At 39.9% G+C, this 27050-nt stretch overlaps 2 protein-coding genes across 2 annotated transcripts in view; one reads left to right on the forward strand and one right to left on the reverse strand.

Annotated features, from left to right (window-relative positions):
- Nucleotides 1-1148: 1148 nt before the first annotated feature.
- Nucleotides 1149-17480, reverse strand: ca8 (carbonic anhydrase VIII). Its single transcript, XM_034703815.1, has 9 exons — nt 17139-17480; nt 14879-15070; nt 14492-14616; nt 12035-12130; nt 10397-10459; nt 10248-10296; nt 9862-9974; nt 4632-4826; nt 1149-1196 (listed from the first exon to the last, which is right to left on the reverse strand). Exons 1-8 carry the CDS (start codon nt 17209-17211, stop codon nt 4692-4694), a joined length of 846 nt encoding a protein of 281 aa, XP_034559706.1. The 5' UTR covers nt 17212-17480; the 3' UTR covers nt 1149-1196; nt 4632-4691.
- A 4054-nt stretch (nt 17481-21534) lies between these two features.
- Nucleotides 21535-27050, forward strand: part of rab2a (RAB2A, member RAS oncogene family) — a 36994-nt gene continuing 31478 nt past the window's right edge. The window contains exon 1 of the mRNA XM_034703817.1: nt 21535-21754. Within this exon, the coding sequence (XP_034559708.1) occupies nt 21709-21754 (46 nt within the window). The 5' untranslated portion in view covers nt 21535-21708. The remainder of the gene's footprint in view (nt 21755-27050) is intronic.

Genomic DNA, 27050 nt, shown 5'->3' on the forward strand with positions numbered 1-27050 from the left:
TGCTGACTTCACTCTGACAGTTTGAGACTCAGTTGATTCAGACAAAAACATAAAGTTTGATAGTCTTCCCCAAAAAGGAACAGGTCCAGCAGTGGGACCGCAGGACGTTGAGTTTGATGACTAGCTTCAGGTGTTTACATGATGTGCATGTAGCGCAGTAAACACATGTCTGTTTGTTTTACAGTGTATGTCACATTACGTCCCAGAACAGTACAATTTTGAATCTGTGTGTGTATGTAGGTGTGTGTGTGTGTGTGTGTGTGTGTGTGTGTGTGTGTGTGTTTGTGTTTGTGTAAACATGTGCCTGTTTGTTTTACAGTCTATGTCACATTACGTCCCAGAACAGTCCAATTTTGAATCTGTGTGTGTGTGTGTGTGTGTGTGTGTGTGTGTGTGTTTGTGTTTGTGTGTGTGTGTGTGTGTGTGTGTGTGTGTGTGTGTGTGTGTGTGTGTGTGTGTGTGTAAACATGTGTCTGTTTGTTTTACAGTCTATGTCACATTACGTCCCAGAACAGTCCAATTTTGAATCTGTGTGTGTATTTAGGTGTGTGTGTGTGTGTGTGTGTGTGTGTGTGTGTGTGTGTGTGTGTGTGTGTGTGTGTTTGTGTTTGTGTAAACATGTGTCTGTTTGTTTTACAGTCTATGTCACATTACGTCCCAGAACAGTCCAATTTTGAATCTGTGTGTGTATGTAGGTGTGTGTGTGTGTGTGTGTGTGTTTGTGTTTGTGTAGGTGTGTTATTTTATGTGAGTGTGAGTTTGTGTGACAAGTTGATTGCAAAGTGTCCCACTATCTTATCAGGACCTTACACACACACACACACACACACACACACACACACACACACACACACACACACACACACACACACACACACACACACACACACACACACACACACACACACAAACACACACACTTCAAAGTAATACTTTGGTCCACACAAGCACCGGGAAATGTTACATTCATGTAGACGTGTATTAAGAAAGAATGAGGGAAGGTAAAAGAGCACACCTTCATACAGGTGGACACACACACACACACACACACACACACACACACACACACACACACACACACACACACACACACACACACACACACACACACAGACCACAGAACACATTAAACAGTTTCTCTGTCAGTCTTCCTCTCTCTCCCTCTCTTTGTTTCCTCTCTCCTCTTCTGGCCTCCTCTGTGAAAAAAGAGAGAAAAACAGATTACATGAAAAGAAGAACGTAAAACTTAAAAGTAGAGACCGATGAATGTTTTCCGAGTTTCTCAGGGGATGGTATGAGCTCCCCTTTCCATCTGATATTCACATCTGCAGTGCCAAATAGAAAACCAGCCGAAAGGAAAAAAACTGATCCCAAGTCACAGAAACAGATCATGTGGAGCTTCACATGAGTCCTCTGTTTGAAGGTACAGGATGTAATAGTTAGTCCAATGTGGAAGTGCTAAAAAACTGCAGTTCATCAAGGATCCACTTGAGGCTGGCTCAACTCCGCCTCTTTACATCACAACCGCTCGCCAGCTGCAATATGGCTGCCGCAGACGATTGGCCTCAAAACAGCGCTTCAGAAACAGATGGGTGACGTCACGGATACTACATCCATATTTTATACAGTCTATGGAACAGACTTGACAGACAATGAAGGGTTTACATTAAATAATTTTCTTCACTTCAAAGGTGGTCCTAACGTAAATAAAGTGGTATAAATGTATAAAGGTAGACTTTTAATGCTAGTGTCCAACCTCTATCCAGTCCCTTCTCCTCTTTGATTCTTCACCTCTTCTCTCTAAGTCGCTTTTCAACCATTAGTAACAGGAACTTTCAGTGCCAGGAACTTCTCATTGTTTCTGCGTTTCCACTGCGGCCTGAAGTCCCATACATTTAATGCAAATCAGCAATAAGCAATATATGAAATTTCACTACACCACATGACCAGTAGAGGGCGGTAAGTAAAAGGTGAAGGGCATTTAACAAAGATGACGCCATGGAGGGCGACAGACAGGCCGAAACTGGCATGTTCAACACTACAGTTAGCCTGGTGGCACAAAGGAGATTCTTCATGTGCTGCTTTTGATCGTGCTTTATGGCTCTGCAGATGGATTCACTGGATTAACATTTGGAAGGAGACAAGTTGTTACAAAGTGGATTCAAAATGCCCCAAATTCAGGACTTCAATCAAGGAGATGGATTTAGAAAGCCAAGGCAGAGATCGACCGGTGTTACAGTCTAAAGAGCGATGCTGTTAATTGGAGACTTTCAGCCAGATGCATCCCTCACAAACATCTTTAGATGATTATTAAATATCTGATGAGGATATTTGGACATCTTAATAAAACTAAACACGGATGGATTCGAACTCCTCCTGTGTTTCAACAGCTGTTGTAAACTCCACAAACACTGACACGTTCAGCTGAAGGTCTCCAGTTTACAGGGTCACTTTTAAAACTGTAACACCGGGAGCTGATGGAGACGCATTCACACTATCAGGTGGTCAGAAGATGACTGTTCAGGAGTTATTACATCAAGTGAATTAAATCAAGTGAGTGAAATGTTATTGTGTATGATTGGTGAAACAAAAACACCAATCAGAAACATTCAGCATTGCAGGCCCCGCCCCCAAAGTACTACCCTCTGAGCAGGAACTTTTCCAGGTTGTATGAACTACCATTGAACTAAATTTAGACCCTGGTTCCTGCTGTCACACACAGAGTTCCTCAAAAGGTCCCTAGTTCCTGCAGTCTAAAAGCAGCTTTACTCTGGTCCTGTCTCAGGTGGGTTTGTGTTGGTGAGACCAGATTAGTATCCCTTTACAGATACAATGGTCTTCTGTTCTGTTCTCCTTTTTTTCCCCTGTCCGTCTTCTCCTCTTTCATCCCTCTGGCATTCTCACCTCCCTTCACAACAGTAGCCCTCTTTCTTCCTCCTCTCACTTTTCTTTCACTCTGTTTTTCTCTCTTCATTCTAAGCTTCCTGCTTTCCTCACATCTCTGCTCCTTGACCATGAACCGAGTAGGAGTCAGTGGCGAACAGTCGGGTTTTATGCTCTGTAAAGTTTGCTCTTTAAAATGTCCTCTTCATTCAACCTCACTGCTGGAGAGTAAAAACTTGTTTAAATCCAAAAATCCTTTAAATGAAGCAGATACTTTATATCATTTTGATAAATGTCACATTTCATGGGAGGTGGAACCTTCAGTTATCAGGCCCCCACCAGTCAGGGTCAGCCTCTCTACTTTTAAGATTAGGCTTCAAACTTTCCTTTTTGATAAACCTTATAGTTAGAGCTGGATCAGGCTTGGACCAGCTCTTAGTTATGCTGCTATAGGCTTAGACTGCCAGGGTAACTGGTGTACTGACACACTGGGATCCTATCTCACCCCCTTCTCCAGCAGCAACAGCTTCTACTACTCGTCTCATCACTATCACCTCTCTCTCTTATTCTCCTCTATCTCTCTTTCAAGACCCAACTCAGTCGAAGCATGATGGCTGTCTAACATGAGTCTGGTCCTGCTGGAGGTTTCTGCCTGTTAAAGGAAGTTTGTCCTCACCACTGTAACTAGCTAAATACTGCGATGTGCAATGCTCATGGTGGATTAAGGTGGGGTCAGACTGAGTCTTACCCTGTCTTGAAGTTGGGTCTCTGTTCATAATTTGACATAGAGTGGTCTAGACCTCCTATGTTTGTAGAAGCGTCTTGAGATAACATTTGTTGTGATTTGGCGCTATACAAATAAAGATTGATTAATTGATTGATTGATATCTGAATGATTTCAGGAGAAACTGATGCAGCAAATTTCACTGAGGCAGTGTTCCTCCTGTCCTTGGCGCTGTACAGAGTCCTGAGGTTCCCTGATAATGACATGACGCTTCAGGGAAGGATAAAGTTCCCCTGAAATACCATCACACGTCTTTTATTGTTCACCTCAACACGCTGACATGTGGAAAATGAACACAAAGACTTGATATCCTCGACATTTAGAAACTATGAAGTTTGAAGGTCTCATCCATCTTTATCTCCCCGTCTCCGCTCTGAGCTCCAGAAGTTCTGACCCGTCCTCCTACTGCAGTGCTGATCTGGGATCTCGTTCTACACTACATACTTTATATAGGCTATACACCCAGATTAGACACTGAACTGGGTTAGTTCTTCCAGGGCTTGATCCATTACTTTCAGGTTTCAGAGGACCCAAACTCCTCAGGGACAGTACACCTACTTTCATTTAAAGTCTGTGTGCATAAAGAAATGTGCAGAAGACTACAGAGGAGAAGGTTTGGTGATAAGCTCTTAAGACTTTCTAGACGTTGTATTAAAGCTGCATTAATCATTGCTTTTGCAATATTAACGGATTAAACGTCAACATGTAACTTGATGTGTTAGTAATGAATACGAGCACACACAACATTATTACCACACTCAGTTAGCCTCAGCTTTACAGAGCATGATGGCATCTTCTTTTGAGATGAACCAACAGTAAGGTACCCATCCTGCACCAAACAGCAGACTGACAAAGTGAGTGACCTGACTCCAAATGCAGAGAGACGTTCAGAAGCTTCAGAGACACAGCAGAGGCTGTGTCAGCTGATGATTAAATGGTTTGAAGGAGACTCTGAATATGTTACCTTTTATATTTGTATCATTGCGTCCTATCAGTTTTCTGAATCTGCAGCGGAGAGTGAAAGTCACTGGAAGGCTGCCCGGACTGTTCGGTCACTGAGGGGCTGCGTGGGGCGGAAGTTGTCCCCCAACAACCCATCATTCCCCTCCTGGAGTTCTGCCCCTTTAGAGTGAGACCGCAGCCTCCGGAACTCCTCAATCTGCAAACAGAGAGAAAATACAACTTTTAAGAGGATGAGTTCACATCATACTGTCCCACACAAAGAAACAGACACACTTTTTTTAACACATTAAGAGGAATATTTGTGATGGTTTTCATTTATATTTATACTAAACATTAATATTTATATTTAACATTACGATTCATATTTAACACAATATTTTTATTTCAAATTTATACTTCAAATTTTACATTTAGATCAAAGATTTAACTTTTAACATTTAAATTTAACATTTTGATTTAAAAATCAACATTTAGATTTAATATTTAGATTCATATTTAACATTTAGATTTGAAATTTAAAATTTAGATTCATATTTAACATTTAGATTTAACATTTAACATTTAGATTTAACATTTAACATTTAGATTCATATTTAACATTTAACATTTAGATTCATATTTAACATTTAGATTTAACATGTAACATTTAGATTCATATTTAACATTTAGATTTGAAATTTAAAATTTAGATTAATATTTAACATTTCGATTTAACATTTTGTTTTAACAATCAACATATATATTTCACATTTAGATTTATATATTTAACATTTGTATTTATATTTAACATTTAGATTTATATTTAACATTTAGAGATAAGATTTTACATTTAGATTTAACATTTAACATTTAGATTCATATTTGACATTTAATATTTAACATTTAACATTTAGATTTAACATTTAACATTTAGATTTAACATTTAACATTTAGATTCATATTTAACATTTAACATTTAGATTCATATTTAAAATTTAGATTTGAAATGTAACATTTAGATTCATATTTAACATTTTGATTTGTAATTTAAAATTTAGATTCATAATTAACATTTCGATTTAACATTTTGATTTAACAGTCAACATATATATTTAACATTTAGATTTATATATTTAACATTTGTATTTTTATTTAACATTTATATTTAACATTTAGAGATACGATTTTACATTTAGATTTAACATTTAACATTTAGATTCATATTTGACGTTTAATATTTAACATTTAACATTTAGATTCAAGATGTAACAGTTAGATATAAGATTTAACATTTAGATTCATATTTAACATTTAGATTTAACATTTAGCATTTAGATTCAACATTTAACATTTAGATTCATATTTAACATTTAGATTTGACATGTAACATTTAGATTCAACATGTAACATTTAGATTTAACATTTAACATTTAGATTCAACATTTAACATTTAGATTCATATTTAACATTTAGATTTGAAATGTAACATTTAGATTCAACATGTAAAATTTAGATTTAACATTTAGATTTAGATTTAGATTTAGCATTTTGATTTAACAGTGATATGAACTTAAATATATTTTGTCACAACAAAAATAATATGAAGATCACAAATATTGCTCTTAATGTGATAAAAAAAAGGACTTTTAACAATTCACACTACAATTTTCTGACGTTCGGGAGCTAAACGTGGATAAATTCTGTTTTCAGTGTGCACAACTTTACAAAGGGCGCCCACAGGTTTCCAATATACACTATCTTTACTACTTACCACTCCTTCTCTACTCTCTGTGACTGATCACCAAAGAGTGCATCCCCTGAATTCTATTCTTTGCAGAGTAATAAAGTAACAAAGTGTTGGATTACATTCTGGTCCCTGCAGAAGGAGAAACGATAGCGACTTGATATCTCCCTTTTCCTGTCAACAAATGCACAGAGAGTTTAACTTCTTCATTTGACTTCAAATATTGACGCTTTACTCAGGGTTTACTCAGGTGATAACATGCTCTGCTGATGGGTGACGGACCTAAGGTGTTGAGAAAAAGGATCCTGGCTCTGAGGAGATAAGAAGACTGGGACCCTGATAACATGAAAACACATTTTAATGACATGATGATGGAGTTTTTTATTATCTAAAAATACCTTTAAAAGGTATGAAGTCCTCTTATCTAGTGTTCTGCTGATTTCAAGCAGAGCATTAAATAAAGCAGATGTTTGATGTTTGAAAGGAACAAACTTATTTTTGATGGTAATATATATTTCAACTGATCTGAACATCCTCATGCTTTGCAGCTCTTTTTTTTTTTCTTGCACACAGAAAAATATGAAATCAAATCTGTGACAGAAACGAGCTTCCTGTTCGTGTGTATCTGTGGCCGCTGATGCTATCAGCGTTACACACCTACCGTCTGACAAGCCGGCCAAAACAAACACACGACTGTTCCTGTGCTCTGGCTCACAGACAGAGGATTTACAACCTGCTGTCAGAGTGCATAACGTGTATGCGTAGCAACTGTTCAGTGACACACACACACACACATTTTGTATGCACACATGCACTGTGCACACACTCTTGGTCTTATAGCAGGCAAGCAATAGCCGGATGTTGGAGGTGTGTATTCTAGGTTAGCAGGACGCTGCTGTTGCGTAACACTTGTGGCGTTGTTGACGTTTAGTCAGCAGACGGATCGTGAAATCTGTCTGTTGTAGTTCCCTCATTGTTGTTGCAGGGTTCTACATTTCCTAGAATGCATTTCAAACCTCAAGACTGTGGGAGCATGTGGGGACATGGTGGGAAAGTTGAAGGAGGATGAGGGGAGAGGTGGTGCTGAGGGGAGTTGCTTCTTATTCTAAAAATGAAAATATTTGAGTTATTTGACCTTTAAAGTCAGAAGGAACAATGCAAAGATTTGTTTTAGAAATGCACAATGCTAATATGGTATAACTTCAATGAGCCTGTTTGACAAAATGGAATAAATACAGGCCAAAAAATCCAACCAGGAGTTTTCACTCGATGCTTATTACATCTATTTCAGTATGTTGCATCCGTTTTTTCTCCCCCACAGCCCAAAGGTGAAGATAGGGGAAGTTATTGGAGGGTCACCACTTTCTTAGTTTGGTTTCAAAAGAAGAAAGAATGCAGCACAAGCAAGATTAACCCCGGGACATACAGAGCAGAGAAAAGATGGACACTTATTTATGAGAGTGAAAAAGCTGTAGCAGGAACTGGAAGTCTACTTTTTAAAATGAAACCTTGAGGCATTTCTCCTCCAAGGAGTGGTTTCACTTGATGATGAGATGACAAAAAACACCTGGTGTAAGTGTGTGATGCAGACAGTTCAAATAAATGATGATATTGCACTTTGCAAGTTTGATTAGCGTTCTGTATGGATGCCCTGTTTCTCCTGTTCATGTTTTGCATTTGTTTTTTGTTGTTCTTGTTTATTGGCTCATCTAACACATGGCCAGGGACCATCAGTAAATACAATAAAATGTCCTAACAATGCCAAGTGTACAGTGATATTAATGAATGTGCATTCTCCCATTACTACTGGGGCTGGAATGATCTATAGTCATAGTCTAAAGGACAGCATGAGGTTGCTGGACAGGCAGGAGTCTTTGTTCTCTTAATATTTAACAGGGTCAGCAGACTAACAATGAAAGACAGAAGTAAAGGAGGACATCTGTTGTCATCTTTCACAGAAACCTGCTTGAAAAGAGCCACGAGTAAGAAAGAGGCTGACTTTAAATCTGTTAAAGGCATTGTGATGTGCTCATTAATTGGCAGTGTGTGGAGGCTTCCTGTATTCTGAGTAATGCCCGAGAACCTGTGGTCATGAAAGCCACAAAAGGACCTGGCATTGATACTGAAGTCTGATCAATGATCAAATCCCTTTAAATCCCATTTCTTTAATGTTCATTCAGTTGTCTGAAAAGAAGAATGTCAGCACAGTGACTGTTTGTACAAAGCACTGAATGGTATGTCCCACCATTACTTGTATTAATTACCACTTGAGTTTATCCTCATGACTCTTTCACTGTTATGGTCCTGATTTTTGTTATTTGCCCTAACCCTCTCTCTCTCTGCCTGCAGGTTGCATGGGTAGGGGCGGGGCCGGTCTCCTCAGGAGTGAGGCTCATCAGGCATACCTGTCCCTGATTTTCTCATCAGCACTGGCTTCTTAAGCCACCACCAAACACTCCTCCAGTACCAGATTATTTTCTCTAGCCGCATGCTCCATGTCCCGTTGTAGCCTTGCTCCTGAGGAGATTCAAGCCAAGGTTTCTGTGTACTTATCTCGAGTGTTTTCCAGAGGATTGATTCCTAGTTTTTTGTTTGTGAGTTTTTTGATAGAACCTTTTCCCCCTTTTTGGGTGATTTTGTGTTACTCCTAGTTTTGTACTTTTTCTCAGTTGTTTTTACCCGCAAGACGCTTTAGTTGAACCTTGGTTTTTTGCTTAATACATTTTTTTTTCTCTGTACTCTGCATTTGGGTCCTGGTCCTGGACCTCCTGGGGGGTCGCTAGATGTCTTCCAGAATGTTATTTTTTTTTTAAATGTATCTAAAAATATTTATTATTATTATTTATTTGTGTTTATTTACCTTGTTTCCTTATGTTTATCTTCCTTTTTGTTTGAACTGTTAATTATCATAATTATCTTATTTATTGGTATTATTATTTTTGTATTTTTTTGGTATTTATTTATTATTTTTCTTCTCTTTGTTGGTTTTGAATTACTTATATATATAATTTATTAACTTGTGGTGAACAAAGAAATACTAAGAAATGCAATAAAAAAAGTTGAATGTCAGAAATGATCTTAAAATAGTAAATTTAACCCATTATAGTAATAAATATCGACAACAATAGTAGCTACATTTAAAGTAAAACCTTGAAAATATTAAGTGTAATGAGTTTTCTGCCTTTCTTGTTTCCAGGTGACTCCTAAGTTTAGGGATAGTAAACATTTAATTATCAAAAGCATCAGTAGCAGCAGGTTAATTCATAACAGCACAGGAAACACAGACACATGCTCATATAGGTAGGGTCATTTTCTGCAGACCAGCTAAATGAAGACACATTAAATCACTTGAAGGGACAGTGGGGGTCACGAGTCTTTGGCTCCTATATTTTGGGGCTCATGGGCTGAAAAGTTTGGGAACCCCTGCTCTAACTGACCAACTTGAACGAGTTTGTTTAACCTCTGAAGTTCCCCGTGAAGTAGGTTTAGTTTGATATCCGTGTTTTACCTGTAGCTGTGAGATGGTCAGAGGGTACCGATAGAGGATCCAGGTCACACTTTCACTACAAGGAGGCGTGGTCAGGGATCCTTCATACACCCAGTAGTCTCGCAGTAAAGGATCTGAGGTTCAGGTAAACATTGTAAGTAAAACACATTAAAATCCTTCCAAATGAATTCCCATGCTTTAAATCATTATCAAGATGACACACACACACACACACACACACACACAGCACACAGGTACTCTATTCGCTGCACATTGCTTGATATTAACACAGTTATAGTTATGAGTAAAAGGGTTAAACCTAGATGATCTCATGAGGGATGAAGGTATCGGGGTGCCAATTTGAGCCCCACACCAGTACAGTTCACATTTCAATAAAGCATGTTTACCTGGTAAGAGAGTGTTGGGGTTGAAGCAGGGAATGATCTTGTTCTTCCCCTGTTGGATAAACAGAACTTATAGTCAGTCTAACACCGTCTCTGTGAAATTCAACCTTATCTTGATCTAATCTCTGTGGTGTTTTCATTGGCTCTCTAACCTTGTACTGCAGGTCCTGAAGAACTTCAGTGATGGCCTTCAGACCCAGATGTTCCTTACCAATCTGATAAAACAAACACATTTCAGGCTTCTGTTGATGGAGACGTATTCATGTGTCTACTACTAACAGTGTTAAACACAATAACGGACATGAGCAGTTTTCAATAAGTAGTTTGTCAGCATACTGGATCGTAAATCAGTATCCTTGCAAGAAGGAATCAGGATATACACACGGAAGGAGCTGTCAAAAACAGGGTGTGTGGCGTTGGCTGTGTTGGGACCGTGACCTCAGGAGGTCAGGGCCGTCCAGGGTGGAACCAGAAGGACGTTATTTTTCAGTGTTGTTGTTGTTGTTTTGGGTGTGTTGTCCTGCAGTGCTGTGACTCATTACTCTCTCAAAAGTGAGGTCACTTTCTGAGCTCTGATTGGACTCATTAAAAAGAGACAGCTATGACCGGATTCATGAGAAGCTGTTTCTTTAAAAAGTGTCTGAAGCACGAACTTGTTTCTGAGTATTACTATCGCACACGAAGGCTCAAGCTTATCTAGAACGAACTTGGTCACTCATTTAGAAAAACAGCACTGACAATTCCAGGAAGGAAAGCGCTTCAAGCCAACAAACGTCAATAATTTTATGAGAGCAGTGGAGAGAATAGAGGTTGAAGATATTGAGTTGTTATATGTTTGAGTAGGGTTAGTTTAATCCCCATGATCCTCTCTCTCTCTCAGACATTCATCCTACTAAAATGAGGCTCATATTACAAGTTAAAACAGAGGTCATGGTGTTTGGACCCAGTCGAGCCAGTGGTGTCTCTCCTATAGACCTGGGTTCCATGCAGACTTATGTAAAACCCATAGTCACAAACCTTGGCGTCAAAATGGACAGTGATTTTAAACTTGATAAACAAATAAACTCAGTAGTTAAAACATCATCTGAGGCTTTTATCCAAAATTAAATGTGTTGTATCTTTTAATGATTCTGAGCGCTTGATTCATTCTTTTATCTCAACGTGTTTGGACTAATGCAATGCACTTTACACTGGTATTAAACAGGCCTCCCTCGCACGCTTACAGGTAGTCCAGAACGCAGCTGATGGACTACAAGCATGAGCATATCAGCCCCGTTCTCGCCTCCCTCCACTGGCTTCCTGTCCATTTTATGATTCATTTTAAGATTTTAATGTTTGTTTTTGAGTCACTAAATGGTCTGGCACTTCAGTACATCTCTGACCTCATGAACATCTACGCCCCCTCCAGAGCACTGAGGTCTGCTGATCAGATGCGTCTCGTAGTGACCGAGCTTTCTCAGTGGTAGCTCCTAAACTGTGGAATGAGCTACCCACCCAAGTCAAAATGGCCCCCACCCTGGATACTTTTAAATCACGTCTTAAAACTCATCTTTACTCCCTGGCTTTTAATAAAGCATGAGAGTTTGTGTTGGTCTCTGTTTGCCTTTTAATGTACTGTATTTTACATTTTACTGTTATAAATTTCTACTGTTTGTATTTGTTGTGCAGCACTTTGGTCACCTTGTTGTTTTTAAAATGTGTTGTATAAATAAATGGATTGGATTGGATTGAAGTTATTCCCTTCATGGTAATTAGTTGTTATTGGTAAGTCCACGTATATCATAATGTACCTGCACAAAAAGAGATATGATGAGGACTCCATTCTTCTTTCCCAGAGCGTCCTCCAAAGTGTTGAAGAGAGTGCTGTTCCAGTGGATGAGATGGAGCTACAGGCAGAGAAACAATAGAGGGACCTGTTTAGAGACGCTGTTATCGTTTAACAGGTGGATGAAACAGGAGTAAGAAAGAGAGCAGCAAAGCACCAGCTGCTGCTGACTGAGGGCTCCCATATGGGCTCTTATGTCAAGTTAATGTGAACAGAGAGGCGGGAGTGTTGTTCCCTGAAAGAGCCAAATATTCAAACAGAACACAAACGTTAACTTGATGAGACAGAAAGCTGCTGTTTCTCTCCTCCTGCTTCAAAACAGAGACGATGAAAAATAAATGTTCTGTGGAATATCTTTTGTTTCTGAGACGCCATCCAACGGGTTCATCTGAGACTTCATGCTGACTTTGATTTTGTGAAAAGCATATGGGAAACCTTCAATCCATTCATCCATCTTTCCATTCATCCACTCATCCATCCATCCATCCATCCATCCATCCATCCATCCATCCATCCATCCATCCATCCATCCATCCATCCATCCATCCATCCATCCATCCATCCATCCACTTACCTATTTATCCATCAATTTATCTATCAATCCATCCATCCATTCATCCATCCATTCATCCATCCTTCCATCCATCCATTCATTCATCCATCCATCCATCATTCATCCATCCATCCATCCATCCATTCATTCATTCATCCATCCATCCATTCATCCATCCATCCATCATTCATCCATCCATCCATTCATCCATTCATCCATCCATCCATCCATTCATCCATCCATCCATCCATCATTCATCCATCCATCCATTCATTCATTCATCCATCCATCCATCCATCCATCCATCCATCCATCCATCCATCCATCCATCCATCCATCCATCCATCCATCATTCATCCTTCCATCCATCATTCATCCATCCATCATCCATTCATCCATCCATCCATCCATCCATCCATCCATCCATCCATCCATCCATCCATCCATCCATCCATTCATCCACTTACCTATTTATCCATCAATTTATCTACCAATCTACTCGTCCATTAATCCATCCATCCATCCATCCATCCATCCATCCATCCATCCATCCATCCATCCATCCATCCATCCATCCATCCTACCATTTATCAGATTGAGTGCTTTGTGTTCTGGACAGACTCTAAATGAGCACCAGTATATTTTTATGGTCATTAACACTCAATGGGGCAATGCAGCGAACTGATGAGGACACAAAGTACTCTTTTGTGGGATCACTTAAACATGGGTTCGTTTTTCGAGGGGGAATGTTGAAAATATAGTCAGGCAGACTTCCTATACTTATATAACAATCCTTAAAATGTATGAGGTCTCACAAAAGAGTTGTTTTTGCTACAGAACGTTTCCACACAATTCCAGACTTGGACCCCACTCGGTGTTATGTGAATGAGATGAAGAGTAAGTGAGATGGCTTGCTCTTTAGATTCTGCTGTCATCAACTTCATAAAAGATTATGTTCTCAATTCAAGACAGTACTAATCGGGGCTTTCTAATAACATGTCTGTTGATGATGCATTTTGTTTTTAATCCATCATTTAAGCTTTTCCCAAATGCTAAATACATGTGGATTGAATATCGACTTAAAAAATAAACATTTCTTCCATTACAATACAACAAACATGTCAGCTGATACACGTTTACTATCACTCAAAAAGACACGTCAAATATCATCACAGTGGTTGGTTTTAGTTTTGACCTTAATACCTGCCAGACATTAGTTTCAGCACACATTGTTGAAGCTTTATTTACTTATCCTCCAAAACAGAGTCATGAGATGATGATGAGAAGTGAGCAAATAGAAATGTTTATCATTAAGTATTTGTGGGTAGTTGCATGCTGTAACTACTTCTCTGTGAGTATAGCCTGGAGTCTTCATACTGTCTTATTGGCGTGTTAGAAACCATTGTATCTTTTATAAAATATGTTCACATCAATGGAATCTGTCTGAATGTTGCCAAGGAGTGGAGGTGTGGAAAAGAACTCTAGTTTTTCAAGTATGTAACCTTGAAACATATTTTAACCTTTCTCAGCTACAGCTTCATATTCCAAAAGTGTTACTGAAAAAGATAAAACTGTGTTCAAGGACTCAATAAGACACAGTGCGATCTATTCTAAAGGATGAATGAAACTGAAGGAGTCTCTATAAAGCAGAAACCTCAGGTGGTGAAGTATGAAGGCAATGTAGAAGTGTGAAAAAACTGCAGTTTCTTGAGTGTCCACAAATTCTTCACCAGTGAAATATGTTAGTGCCCATGACAGTGATATTTTGGCTTCACCTTTTTACAATAGGAGGACATGGAGGTGCGTCGTCCGTGTTTCATGGCCCTATGTGAAAATGTGTGTGTGTGTGTGTGTGTGTCCATACTCTACCTCCATGGGGAAAGCTTTAAAGTTGACCGTGTGCTCTGATCCTCTCTGGTTCTCTTTGCCCCAGTGGAATCGAACCTCATGGAGCTCGTACTCGTGATCACTCGGCAGTGGACCTCCAGTAACCACTGAAAAGATCAGGAAACCCAGAGCATTTTGGGTAATGGGGTCAGGTACATACAGGAAAAGGAGTGAAATCAAAGTGGTCAGACAAGTGGAGAACAAAGAGGTCAATAAAGCTGAGCTGTTTTTCACACATCACATAATTGTGTGACAAACAGCTCACCACTGAACCACAGTGACTCAGCAGACATGCTTCCTGCTTTCTCGTCACTTCTTAAATCAAAGAGAATACTACAGTGACTGGTTGTCATGTCTTATAGGACCCACCTGACTTGGACTTGAGAATGATGCGGACTGTGTGTCCATCGTTGATGACCTCGCAGTCTCGACACACCACGTAGTTCGGTGACAATCCGGCGTCTAGAAGAGACGGGTCGTACTGGGCCTCCCTGGAGTTCAAGTTAATCGGAGACTGATACTCCCCATTGGCTGCTGGGAAATGGAGTCCCCATTCTACACCTATGAGTGGATACAGGGACACATAAGACACATTAATTGGAGCATAAATGTCTGTGGTTTAAATATCTTTATTACAAAACCAAAGCCAAGCAAAATGTGATCATCTTATATTCTAGTTTTGAATAATATAAGAACCAGAATAACAGCTTATTAAAGCTACAGTAGACGGGCACTCCACACATCTTGCTGCTTAACACTCTGAGGCAATGAGGGCTCAGAGGACACACCACATTCCCCCGTGCACAGCAACTACAGCCTTGACAACAGTTTACTTTGAGTAAACGAGAACGTTGCATTGAGGGTTTCACTGCAACTAAAATCCACATAAAAGAGAAGAGCCAAGTCTGAATTTTCCTATTCTTGCAGGCTGTAAAAGTGAGTTTTGGTAGAGAAGAAGGCAAAAGATTGGATTGCTAAATATGTGTTGTTCTTCTGACCAATTGAGGATGTAGTTGTCTTTTTTTATGGCATTACTGTATCAGAGAAATACTTGATTTGAACGTCACTTAACTCACATTTACCAAGTGGTCGAGACATAGCAGCAACACTCAGATTAGCAGCTTTTGGCTCATCATGTTTCAGGATCCTTTAAAACAGCTCACACATGAGAGTGTAGTTTGAGTGAGTGTTTAATCGTTCTCTGTCTTCATGTGTCAGCGCTGTAATTGACTGGCGACCTGGTGTGCCCCACCTCTTGACCAATGACACCTCATCTCTGCAGTACTTAACAGGACAATGATCGATAAGTGGTATAGTTAATGGATGGATTAACTGATCGATGGATGGATGGATACTTTCAGCACTCTAGCTTCTACACATCTTTTCCAAATGCAATAAAACATCTCTGGATCTCATAGTAGCCAACACCTCTTTAAAACACTCTTAACTGTTATAAGATAAGATAAGATAATCCTTTATTCGTCCCACAACGGGGAAATTCACAATTTTACAGCAGCCTTATCTACGTATAAGGTAATTCTTAACTTGTAATGTAACTTCATTGATGTTAAAAATGCAGGAAGCTACTGTCTCTGCTTTGTGAAATTGGGGAAAGAGTTATAGGTACACTGCTTCTGCAGGAGGATTTGTGTCTGTTCTCTAAAAGTTTTTAAAAGCAGATTGAAGGCACTGCAGAGGGATGGAGGAAGATGCATCAGGGTGTAGATGCTCTGACTGATGACTTTCTGTTCAGTGATCCAGGATGTGTTGACTTGTGTTTGCAATTGTCATGTGTTGTGTGTGTCTGTAACTTGGTTGCAACATGCTGATGCATGATTTTTAATCTCAATGAGGCGTTACGAGTTACATACATATTCCAATAAATAAACACACAAGATACTCACAGGAAGAATAAAGAGTTCAGTATCAGACTGCATCCCTCAGTGCTCGGCATAAGCAGCCAAAGAGAACAGAAAACACAGATACATCATAACTGTGTGATATCATGATGAGTTCAATATTCTCAAACTTTATCATTAATATTTCTGCTGTGAAATAAATTTAATTTGAGTCTTCCCACAGCTGCTGCAAACAGGGAACTGAGAGTTACTTTATGGAGCACTTTAACACCAAAGACTGGCTCCCCTGTCCCCCACAAAAGCTACCATATGATGTCTTTAGTGGTTCTGGAGGAGCTCTAACATGCCATGAGTAAGTCAGCAGAATAACCACACACTTCTTGATTAATTCATTGATTTATTCAGAATCTTTTGTCGCATGTTTTGTTCACTGACTAAGTGGGAAAGTCAGATTTGGTGCCTCAGTTCCAGAGGCGTCATAAGGTGTTAGGTGAAATAGAAAAGTGGAGCTTTGGAGGTCACAGTTAGCCTCAGTCTGTTAAACAGAGCATTAAAGAGGCAGAAAAGCTGAGTGTGTTTCATGATTTGAAAGAAAGAGAAGGGAAGCAGAAGATCTACATCATGTGTCAACTCAGCAGAACTCTTCCATAGAAGTTAACAGGCTGATGCAGAGAGAAACAGACGTATTGCTAAACTCCTTAGAATTAAGAAACCAGATCACATCCAATGTTTCCTCGCATCCCTCTGCACACTGATGAAGACCAGCCTACCTTCCTCGTAGCCCCAGTCCAGCTCATCCTTCCCCGGGGTGTAGTCTGACTCTTCATTCACGTTGTCAGCCATGGTGTTTGGCGGTCTGCTCACTGTGAGTAGAAACCAGTCTGTCCTCCCAGTATAGTCTCCCAGTCACCCTGCTTTTGTCTGGTCTCTTGGACACAACCTGAGGTCTCTGCAGTTTGCTGGATGGACGCCCAGCCTGAAACAACTCCCAAGGTCTGGCACTTTCTTTTTAAAGCTTTCTCTTCTCTTGAGTTTCCTCTTTCCCTTTATTTTTTTTCCTCCTCTTCTTGAATGTCCACTCCAGCTCTGGTCCTCTACTAACTACATACTGATCTGTGCTCAGCTCTGTCTCTCTGTATTTCTCTAAACTCTCTCTCTCTTGCTCCTCCTCTTCCTCTCTCTCTCTCTGTCTACTTTGCTCTGCTGTTATCTCTCTCTCTCTTCCTCTCAGTCTTCCTTTCTTTCTCTCTCTTTAGTTCACTGCAGGTGTGCATGTTCACCCTGGCTTTCTTCCAGATAATTACAGATCTGTATTTCTTTGTTATTCATACACTTTTCCTCCATGCTTCCTTGATTTGAGAACAAACTCATCAGAGTGTTAGCTTTAAATGTTCTCTCTCTTAAGAACAATACTAGCATTTCTCTCTTCTAGTTTGTCCCCTATTTTCTTTTAACCTTTCTGCTGTTGTAGGTACCCTGAGGATATTATTCCTGTGTGTGTGTGCTGTCAGGGAGGTTATGCTGGTGTGCCTGTTGGAGGCCACAGTCCCACCCTTTGAATGAAGCAGCAGCAGATGAGAAACAGGCAGAGAGCTGCAGAGTGAAAAAATTAAAAGTCCAAACTGCTCTCTAAACATGATGACTCCAAGACCGATGGAAAAACACTGAAACAGGGTACTGGAATCCTGAAACACACCCATATTTACTTTTGGCACATGTTTTTTATGAGGCTCAGTGGTCAGAAGCTAATGCTTCAAATGGGGCTGACTTAGCCTCAGTCATACTTAAAGGGGTGTTCAGTGTCCGCTGGAGAAGCTGGGTTTGGTTTTCAGGTTATTCAATAAGAAGCATGTGCAAAAAGTCTAGATCAATAACTAGTTCATGGTCCTCATTATTCCTCCTTGCTTAATTTTTGTCTTTATTAACCCGTATCCTCCAGGCTGCTCATGATAATTGCCCCACATTCCTCATCAGGAAACTATCCTCTGAGTAATCTAAATGCAGGCGAGCTCCCGCGCTGCCGTGTGCTGGATCTAAAAGCAGAACAGGGAGAGCAGATTACAGACAAATGGACAGGTGGGACGAGGGCTGAATCATTTCTGCAAGTACTTCTGAAAGATTGGATTAAGGTGAATGTATGAATGAAACACAGTAACAGAGCTCACTAAACCAGCAGGCAAAAACAGATCAGACACAGGTAATCTGTCGCTCTAATTTTTAACACAACAAAGAGACAGATGTGGTTTAAGGAGAGCATAAACTTGAAACCTTTTTTGTCCTGTAAGCTTGTAAAGATAGATCTGGAAATAGGTAATGATAGATGAAGAGATAGACTTGATAGACAAACGCACAGAAACAAAGAGGCTGGTTGAAATCCTTCCATCACTGAGCCAGCATCAGATGGAGAAACAAAGTTAAGTTAAGCAGGACAGAGCAGCGTTGGTGTGTGTGTGTGTGTGTGTGTGTGTGTGTGTGTGTGTGTGTGTGTGTGTGTGTGTGTGTGTATGGAGCAGTCACTGCTTGCTCTCTCTGAGTCAGGACAAAAGGAGAAATAATTGGACCCTGCTGCCCAGACATGACTGTAACATCCATCATCTGACTAGGGGGGTTTGTAGAATGCAATAATAAGTTTAAAATAAAATGAAGTATAATAAAAGCTATCCAATAATATTTTTACTTTATTTATAATGTAGTTTTATAAATAACATATTCATAATTAATGTGTTTTATTTCCTTATCTTGACTTTTGGGATTTTATGACCTGCTTGTTTTATTTTGCTGCCCATGTAAAACATTTTTACAATACAATTATTAATATTTCAGAACACAAATTGTTAGATATTGAGCATCTTGTTTTAAAAAACAGGAAAATAATTTGTTTACTAAACTGTGTATTTTAATTTGTTTTTTATTTTCGAAGCACATGCAAACACACAGTCATCTTTATTTAAAACACACATATTACATATTCTGCTCCATACTTCATGCCCAACATGCTGATTTTTCTAATGACTGTTACTGTGATGATTTACTTTATGTACAACCATTAATGAAGAGTGACACCTGCTGTTCATTATCTGTTACTACTCTTTTATAAGTAAAAGATATCAACAGCAAAAAAAAACCAACCAGATATGAGTGGTAGAAAGGGGAAAGTATGTACAGATATTTTGAAGGTGAAATAAAAAACATGCATTACTTATCGGCTAAAAGAGAACAGAGCAAGTCATCTTCTGGGAAACATGTAGTGTCTCATTGTCTTAAAGCTCTGGGGCTCTCTGGTAATGAATACAAAAAATAAAATGTTCTCAGACAAACAGTCTGTCTATATCTAACGAAAAGAAAAAAATAATATAAAGTAACGTATGTTTGACACCTCTGTAAGCAGGGGCGTGTCCAGAACTTTTTGACCAGGGTGGCCCAGCTGAGGCTCTCACATAGGCAGGGGTGGCCAGTGCATTTACAAATAAATAACATTTACCCTTTCTGTCTTCACAACCTACTTTTATAAAAGTATTAAACAGCTGTTATATTCCCTTTGACTTAAAAAAAAACATGACAAAGTGACATACATTTTCTAAGCTTAATTCTTTAAAGACTTACAAAAGATGTTTGTTTTTTTTAAGTTACATTTGAGGGCACTAATAAAGAAATCTACTGTCAGCCTTTCAACTCATCCCAAATTATAGATTTTGATAGAAACCCCACCTCTGACAAGGCAAACAGCCAATCATAGTTTAGGAGTTTGGCCATCAGCAGCAACACTGACACCTTCTCTGTTGTCATTTTGAGTGCCTAAAACCGCCCTGAGGGGGTAGGTGTCAGACCAGATGATGGACATCTCGCTTCAGAAACAGCCTTTATTTGACTGTTTTCATGGAACATAATCACATTGCCTGATAAAGTTGTCTGTTAAAAGACAACAGGATGAGGTTTTTGTTGAAAACACTACTTTTGCATGTATAGGACAAGAGATAAGAGGTATCACTTTGTCCACAAGGGGGCGCCAGAATTGATACAAAACAAAAGTTCCTCACAGCAGCTTTAACAAATTATATATATACATATATATACATATATATAAGTAATTCAAAACCAACAAAGAAAAGAAAAATAATGAATAAATACAAAAAAATACAATAATAATAATAACAATAAAAAAAGATAATTAACAGTTCATACAAAAAGGAAGAGAAACATAAGAAAACAAGGTAAATACACAAAAATAAATAATAATAAGAATAATACATTAAAAAAAAAAACATTCTGGAAGACATCTTCCGACCCCCCATTTGGGTCCCGACCCCCACTTTGGTAACCCCTGGTTTAAAAAGCTGGACAAAAGTTTACAACACCATAAATCCCAGTTATCAGGTCCTTCATCCCATCTGCAATCAGACTGTTTAACACCAGCACTGCTGTGTCCCGTTAATCATCTGTTTCTCATCTTTCATTCCACTACATGGAAGTTACTATGTGACTTGGCACATTCGCAAATAACTACTGTATCCATCTGAATCGCACTGCTCTTCATACTGTGTATGTTTTGTTTTTAAATAACCTGGTGCAATTTTTATCGTGCAATAACTTACCTTATCTATTTATCAGATAGAAGTGTACACAGTGTGTATATATCTGTCATATTTTATTTTATTTTTACTTTATTTTGTTTTATTCTATTCCATTTTATTCTATTTTATTTAATTTTATCTGTTTTCTTTTTTTTCTAATCTTATTTTATTTTATTCTATTTTATTTTATTTTATTTTATTCTATCTTATTTTATTTTATCTTATTTTATTTTATTCTATTTTATTTTATTTTATTTTATCTTATTTTATTTTATTCTATCTTATTTTATTTTATTCTATTTTATTTTATTTTATCTTATTTTATTTTATTTTATTTTATCTTATTTTATTTTATTTTATTATATTTTATTTTACCTTGTCATTGCTATTATTACTGTTATTACATTTTTTTGACTATGTTAGTACATTGTTGTATTCCCCTGTCCCGTGTTGTAAGCTGCTGTAACAAAAGAAATTTCCCCCAACGGCGGAAAAATAAAGAATATCTCATCTTATTAAAGCTGATTCTGATTCTGATTCAAAACAGCTCGATTATAAAACCGAGTTTCCGAGGGGACCCTGAACGCATCATCCTGTAGCGTGGCGAGGGCGGGCCGTGTGACGTCGAGCTTCAGTCCTCTGCTGTTTATTGTTCCTTCTTCAGCTCCGGCAGAGAAACGGGCTAACGAGCCGACACCTTTACACACGGCTCACGGTTCACACGGAGGCGTACCTGTCCAGACAGCTGACTGCACAAAACCCAGGAGCCATGGCGTACGCGTACCTCTTCAAATACATCATCATCGGGGATACAGGTAAACATCCAGCTAGCTGTTAGCTGCTAGCTGTTAGCTGCTAGCTGCTGTATTTCCGCAGTGTTGGAGAGTTCAATGACGTGGTGAAAACAGAGACTCGAGGGGTGTGATGACAGTCTACACAGATAATACACATTTATAAAGCAGCTCAAACAACCTGACAGGGCCTGACATGTTACATCTGCATCACATGTTAGTCACACACAGCTGCAGTTCAGTGGTTTCATCAGAGACTCGGATTTTTGGGGCCTTTTGTCCCTTTGCGCCGAGGGTGGGGGTGTTAGCACAGCTAGCTTACACCAGCTAAAAGCTTAGCTAGCTGCTCCTCTTAATATTTAGCTAGCAGCTGTCATGGAGTCGATGTTACAGTCTGAACTGTCACATTAAACATACAAATATTCATGTTCATGTGGATGTCTGCAGTAAGAGAGGCTACATTAGCTCAGACCTTTTCATCTGAAGGCCAAACCTCTCTCTTCAGCCTCTATTATTCCCTAAAATGGCGTAGAGACTATTTCTTACTTTGCACGACCTGGAGTCAGGGTTGCTTTTCTCTCTCTGTACTCTGCATGAGAATCCTCAAACCCTGTCAGAGACATAGTACAGGCTGTCATCTGTTTACTGCTGCCTAAGATGAAGGGCCTGCTTCATGGTGTGCTCAGCAGCCAGCAGCAGGTGTATGTGGAAGCTGTCATGTATGTAAAGGATGCAGTGTGAGGAGATCAGCTCAGATGAACCTGAATGATGTTGAAGGAATATTGAAAAACAGAGAGAAAAACAACACCTGGGCCCTCAGTCAGTGAAGCAACAGTCATATAATCATTAAGTCTTATTTATAGACACTTCCTCACATGTAGTAAGTCCAAACACAAAAACAACACCACGTTTTAAAATAGGAGGCAGGTGTGTGCTTACCACAGACAGAAAGGTTCATGTCTTGCATGTTGTTGTTTATTTGTAGAAGTAAAGGCTGAAGAGCTTTGCAGGATCTTGATGATATGACCAGTGTGTTTTAGAGGTGTAATGATTCTTTTTAACAACCATTCGATTCGTGTTTGCCGATTAAAGGACGATATCGGTTCATTTAGAACGATACAATCCAAATCGATTCAGTAACTTTTCAGCCAAAAATTCATCCAGTGTGACTGTGAAATAAATCCCTTGATACTGGACAGTCCTAGATTCCTGTTGTTGTCGTGTTGTCTCTGACTAAACATGCTGGCGAGGCCTGAGGCTTCTGCAGAGCTGATGTTACCTCATAGACTGCATAAAATATGGACGTAGTATCCGTGATGTCACCCATATGTTCCTGAGAGCTGTTTTGAAGCCAATCAACGGCGGCAGCCATATTGGAAATGCAGAACTCAATCAGGCAGAGTGTGACGTATTTGAGCCTCCTAGCCATTAGCTGTGTGTTCCCGACCGGCAGTCAAGTCAGTCATGTCCTTATTTGGGCAAAAACTTGTAATCTTAATATCTTCTGAACTGTCACGTTAGAAAAAATTCACCCCCCGTACAGTGTGTGCCGATAGAGAGAGTAGCTTCGTAGGGCCAAGCCGTTTTTGAACCAGGCTGTAAACATGTTTATTAATGCTGCAAAGATCGTCTTTTTCCCATTCATGTGTATGTGGTTTCCGGTGTTTCTGAAGCCAGCCTCAAGTGGATTCTCAATGTATTGCAGTTTATAACACTTCCGCATGGGCTTCATCGTTTGAGACCGAAGGTTGACGCTTGTGTTACCTTAATGAACGCTGCTGCAAGAGGTGCCTGGACGGGTCGGCGTTGTATGAAAATCCCATTGATATCAGCAAAAAAAATCCAGTATCGGATTTTATCGGCCTGCATCTAAAATCTCCGATGTAAGCAGTCGATTCCAGATTCCGCTCCACTACTTCTATCCAGCATGCAGAGCCCACGTGATCACAACAACAGCCTGTGCTAGGAGTAGGAGTGATATCGGCCGTGTGGCAGTATTTTTCGTTTAAGTCCTAAAAGGGCGATGCAGCTGTGGTTGCACAGAACCGGGGGAAGTTTAATACAACAAAACTCAACGCGCATCTGAAGCAGCATCACAAAAAACAGCATGAGAATTTTCGCAAGCTACCTCTGTGCGGCCACTATTGAGTGTAAGAACAATCCTTTACATTACTGGAGAGCAGGCTGAGTCATGACCGAGACTTACTCGCGGGGGCTCCACCTGGAGCCCACAGAGTTGGTCGGGTTTAGCCGGGGTCACACAGAGAGAGAGAGAGAACCAAGTTGAGAGACAGCCGATCGGCACTTACCCACACGGGTCCAACAAGTGGACCCGCTGCAGAGATGTTACTTCAGGTCACAGACAGTTGAACCGTTGTGGGAACCGTTGAAAACAGCGACTGTTCCGGCGGCGGCTGTTAGCTCGGCTACTGCTAATGACAAGCCGGTGTAAGCCGTGGCTAGGTAACCTGCTAGCTACGTTAAAAAACAGGCTGATCAAAGTGGTCGATCGCCAAAAGGTTGAAACACAAAGGAGGACAAACGGTGGGGCAACAAGGGCGCTATAGGCGTTGGTGAAAAGTTTGGTCAAAAAACTGTTTAAAATGACAATTTTGACAGCGTTGTCGGAGCCCTTCCAATCTCAACAAGCTGTCTTCTAAGGGAATAATTCAACAAAGGATACACATGTAATGTAGCCTCATACTCCTATGGTGTAGCCTACATATTAGGGCATCCTCAGGTCTCAGAGTCAGGTGTCAGACCTTAGATGAAAAAGTATCGGGTCTCCGTATCGGTTCTTTATGAACCAGCTCTCCCTCCTCCATGCATCTGTCTCATCTTCATTGCCTGTTTCTGGTCCTGCTACCTTTTTTGCTTGCCTGTCCACGGAGAGCTACGGCAACTCTGAGTGTGTAATGTTAAATGTGATCTGATAGATGTTGCTGTTGATCATACAGCAGATTTTACACCGAAGAAAAGAGAGGAGACGTCGGTAGGAGGAGGAATGTACGACCGATGTTTTGCGATACTAGCGTTGGCTTCTACGTTGGAACACTGCGGCCACAGCGTTGGTTCGATGCAGAAGTATAAACCAGGTTTTAGGTCATACTTGGCATGAATAGTAGATTCTTCTGTTGCAAGTACAGTGGTTATGTTAGTAATCATAGTCTAAATGTAAAGAATAACACAGCTGTAAGAAGTAATGATGGAGTTGTCATGAATATAGAGATGTTGACATAATCAAGGGGTGTCTTTGGTTCAGAGTGAGTCCTCCATTGTTTGGCAGATTTTGGGTTCAAGTCCTGGCCCCTCCAGTCCACATGTGGAAGTTTTCGTAGGCATGATACTGAACCTCTCATGGCTTGTCCAGACAAATGCAAAGTGTGTGAATGTCAGAGAAGTCGATTTAGTTGGATAGAAATGCAGATTCTGTTGGCCGCATTTCAGACCTACAATAACACAATACAAATAACTCCTTAAAGGTGATTCTGGTGTCGACTAGTGAGGGTTTAATCATGGAGACGACTAAATGCACACATTCCTTGTGAAACTGAAGTCTGTTAACCTGGTAACAGTAAAGATAACTGTGATTTTTGATATGCCCACTAACAGAATCTCAAAAGTTACCTTCAAGACCAGACTGTCATTTTTATTTTGTACATAAATGAGCTTCTTTCATTCACTTCAATAGCAGCACAAGCCTCAGCAAATTAAAAAACCTCAATGCTCAAGAATGGATTGATATTTGCAACATTTGTACATATCTATTTTATTTTTACTTATTGAAACTTCTTCTTGATTGTACTTATGTCTGGGTTCCTGCAACAACCGAATTCCCCCCGGGATCAATAAAGTAATATCTTATCTGTGATTCTGATTGGTCTTCAATCCATAGCAGCAGTCTGTTGTTTCTCATTAGCAGACCGTATGCTTGCAGCTGTGATCACAGACTGTGGTGGACTTAGTGTTTACATAAAGCCGCTGGAAGCAGTGTGGTCAGTTTGACAGTGGTGTGTTTACTCTGGGGAAAAACAGAAGAGACCAAAATGCCAGAGAAGGAGAAGAAGAAGGAGAGAATAAAGAGTCAACAAAACAGTAGAAAAATGTAGATGAAGACTGAAACAGAGAACAGTCTGCAGCAGTGTTTGGGGACGGATAGTTTGAAAAGACGATGCCAGCAGACCCTGACTGTGACCAGGAAGCAGAACTGGATCAGGTATGTTGCTGATTCATGCCGACCTGTTCACTAGAGCTCCTTCTTTCAACAGTGAGGGAATGTTACAATAAAGCAGTGTATGCTTTGGGCTACTTGTGATTCGCAATGGGCTACCTCAGGGACCTGCAGACTGGGATGGAGATATAGCAATGAGAATCCTCTCTGTCATCCAATTACAGTCATGTTTGGCTCATAAAACCAATATGGTGCCTAATGAACAAACTCAAGACGTCAAAGGAACTATATAAGATAAGATAAGATACTCCTTTATTCGTCCCACAACGGGGAAATTCATGGAGTTACAGCAGCAAACAAGAAGTTGTGCAGTACAAGAATTTCAACAAGAATATATATAGAAAAAGAAACGCCATCAGAGAGGACAGCTTGGCCATAATTCTCCTGTCAGCCACCACCTCCACAGGGTCCAGGACTGAGCTGGTCTTCTTCACCAGTTAGTTCAGTCTTGCTCTCCTGTATCCTGTCCGCCCACAGCAGGTGAGATCCTTCCAATGTGGCGTTAGCGTCCGGTGTTAACTCTGTTAGCATGTGTCTGAAATGCTGTCTTCATGAGGAGAAGGAACGTTTGTCTGGGGAAAAGTTTCCAGGGGTCGCTCATTCGTGGCACCACCCGTGCATCTACTGCAAGCGGTAACCTCCGGTCTCAAACGATGAAGCCCATGCAGAAGTGTTACAAACTGCAGTTCATCAAGAATCCACATGAGGCTGGCTTCAGAAGCACAGGAATCCACATACACACCCATTCAAAAAAGACGATCTTTGCAGCATTAATAAACATGTTTACAGCCTGGTTCAAAAAATGGCTTGGCCCTATGTAGCTAATTTCTCTATCGGCACACACTGTACGGGGGTGAATTTATTTTCTAACGTGGCGGTTCAGAAGATATTAAGATTACAAGTTTTTGCCCAAATAAGGACATGACTGACTTGACTCCCGATCGGGAACACATAGCTGTTGGCTAGGGGGCTCAAACTCCGCCTCTTTACGTCACACTCTGCCTGGTTGAGTTCAGCATTTCCTTTTTTTATACTTTTTATTTAGTAGTTTTCACACACAAAGAAATGAAACAAGAAAAAACAGGTATG

This window comes from Notolabrus celidotus, chromosome 15, assembly GCF_009762535.1.
Source record: "Notolabrus celidotus isolate fNotCel1 chromosome 15, fNotCel1.pri, whole genome shotgun sequence".
In the NCBI taxonomy this organism is placed as follows: Eukaryota; Metazoa; Chordata; class Actinopteri; order Labriformes; family Labridae; genus Notolabrus; species Notolabrus celidotus.